The 1,612-nt window shown below is 28.2% G+C and overlaps 1 protein-coding gene across 1 annotated transcript in view; it reads right to left on the reverse strand.

Moving 5' to 3' along the window:
* Positions 1–512, reverse strand: part of LOC108576839 (probable cysteine--tRNA ligase, mitochondrial) — a 2,236-nt gene extending 1,724 nt beyond the window's left edge. Inside the window, 2 exon segments of the mRNA XM_017939905.1 lie at positions 1–62; positions 169–512. The exon segment at positions 1–62 is cut by the window's left edge and continues 7 nt beyond it. Of these exon segments, the coding sequence (XP_017795394.1) occupies positions 1–62; positions 169–431 (325 nt within the window). The 5' untranslated portion in view covers positions 432–512.
* Positions 513–1,612: the final 1,100 nt, after the last annotated feature.

Raw genomic sequence — 1,612 nt, forward strand, 5'->3', positions numbered from 1 at the left:
CAACATTTATATTAAAATGATCTGACAATATTCTCCTAATGATATCTGAATAAACATAATTCCTATAAATTAAGAGTTTAAAGGATGTCATTCTATTTTATCGTTATAAATATTATAACAAGAAATTAGTAATTTTAATAAAAAATTAAAAATTGTAAACAGTCTTACATTGCATGTCCAATATGTGCAGAATCATATACAGTTGGGCCGCAAACGTACCAAGTTAGAAAATTTTTATTTTTTAAAATCAATGGCACATTACACTTTGTTATGGGATTATAAATTGTAATATTTGTTTTGTATCCTTCAGGTTTTAACCACTGCACTTGTCTCTTTAACTCTGTCTCACTATGTACAAATCGATGATATACTTTGCGTATTTTAGAATTGAACACGTTTTTCATAAACTTATTCATTCCAAAGTGTTTCATTATTGAATTTTAAGTTGAGCAATTGTTGTTTGTAGTATATTGAAATAACGTCTATCGCAGTTAACCTAACTTCCCTGTATATATACGCGAATCAAATGTAAGTACTGTGTGTTCACGAGATGTTGGCTAGCCGAGTGTTTACGTTTTCACTCTGTTGCATATTGAGATAAAGTGAAATAGAATAATGTACATAGGTTCAGTGCTCGTATCCATTGAATTACGTAAAAACTGAATATAAAAATTAAATAAAATTATTGTATGCTTTAATTTAATACAAAAGCTTAATATATTAATTTTGTATTGAATTAACCGTTGCATACAGCAGATTAGTCAAAAATTAGAAAAATTAATTATTATTTTCGTATGAATTACAGATGAACCTTCCACGACATCATAGAAATCAAGGAAAAATTTTGAACATCAAGAGAAATAAAGAAATGTAATTATTTATCAAAAAGTCAATGATTTATTGTAAGATAACTGTACAAATGTATTTTACAAAAGGTTACAATATACCAGTATTGTTTTACAGCATTTGACAGTCAATTTAATTCTCCTTTACACACCATGTCCATTTCCTTTTGCACAAAACTCATTGTTTAAACAATATCCATTCCAATATGAAATAAACTAAGTCGGGAAACCGCTAGGAACGCCTAAAAATTGAACAAAAATCTCGAAAATTCCATATAAATTCCCAATAGCGTCGAGAATACAATAGACTTTATTTTACTATCTATATAATTAGTATTGTTAAAGCAATTAAAAATTTATTATAAGTATCAAATTTAAACTGTTTACTACATGCAATTACGCTCTAATTTACAATAATTATTATTAAAAGTGAAAAATTTAAAGAATTTGTATTATAAAAATCATCTAACCTGATAATCATACTTCATATTTGACGATTCTCTGGATTATATATGAGTAAAACAAGGAAAGAAATAGGGATAGACAACGATAGCATTAGAGAAACAAGTTAGACAAGGAAAGGTATACGGGTAAACAAGGATAGCAATAGTATCATGTGTTAGACAAGGAAAGATGTAGAGGTAGACAAGGATAGAAATAGTATCACGTGTTAGACAAGGAAAGATGTAGGGGTAGACAAGGATAGCAATAGTATCACGTGTTAGACAAGGATAGATATAGGGGTAGACAAGGATAGCATTAGAGAA

This window comes from Habropoda laboriosa, unplaced genomic scaffold (genome assembly GCF_001263275.1).
Source record: "Habropoda laboriosa isolate 0110345459 unplaced genomic scaffold, ASM126327v1 scaffold54, whole genome shotgun sequence".
In the NCBI taxonomy this organism is placed as follows: Eukaryota; Metazoa; Arthropoda; class Insecta; order Hymenoptera; family Apidae; genus Habropoda; species Habropoda laboriosa.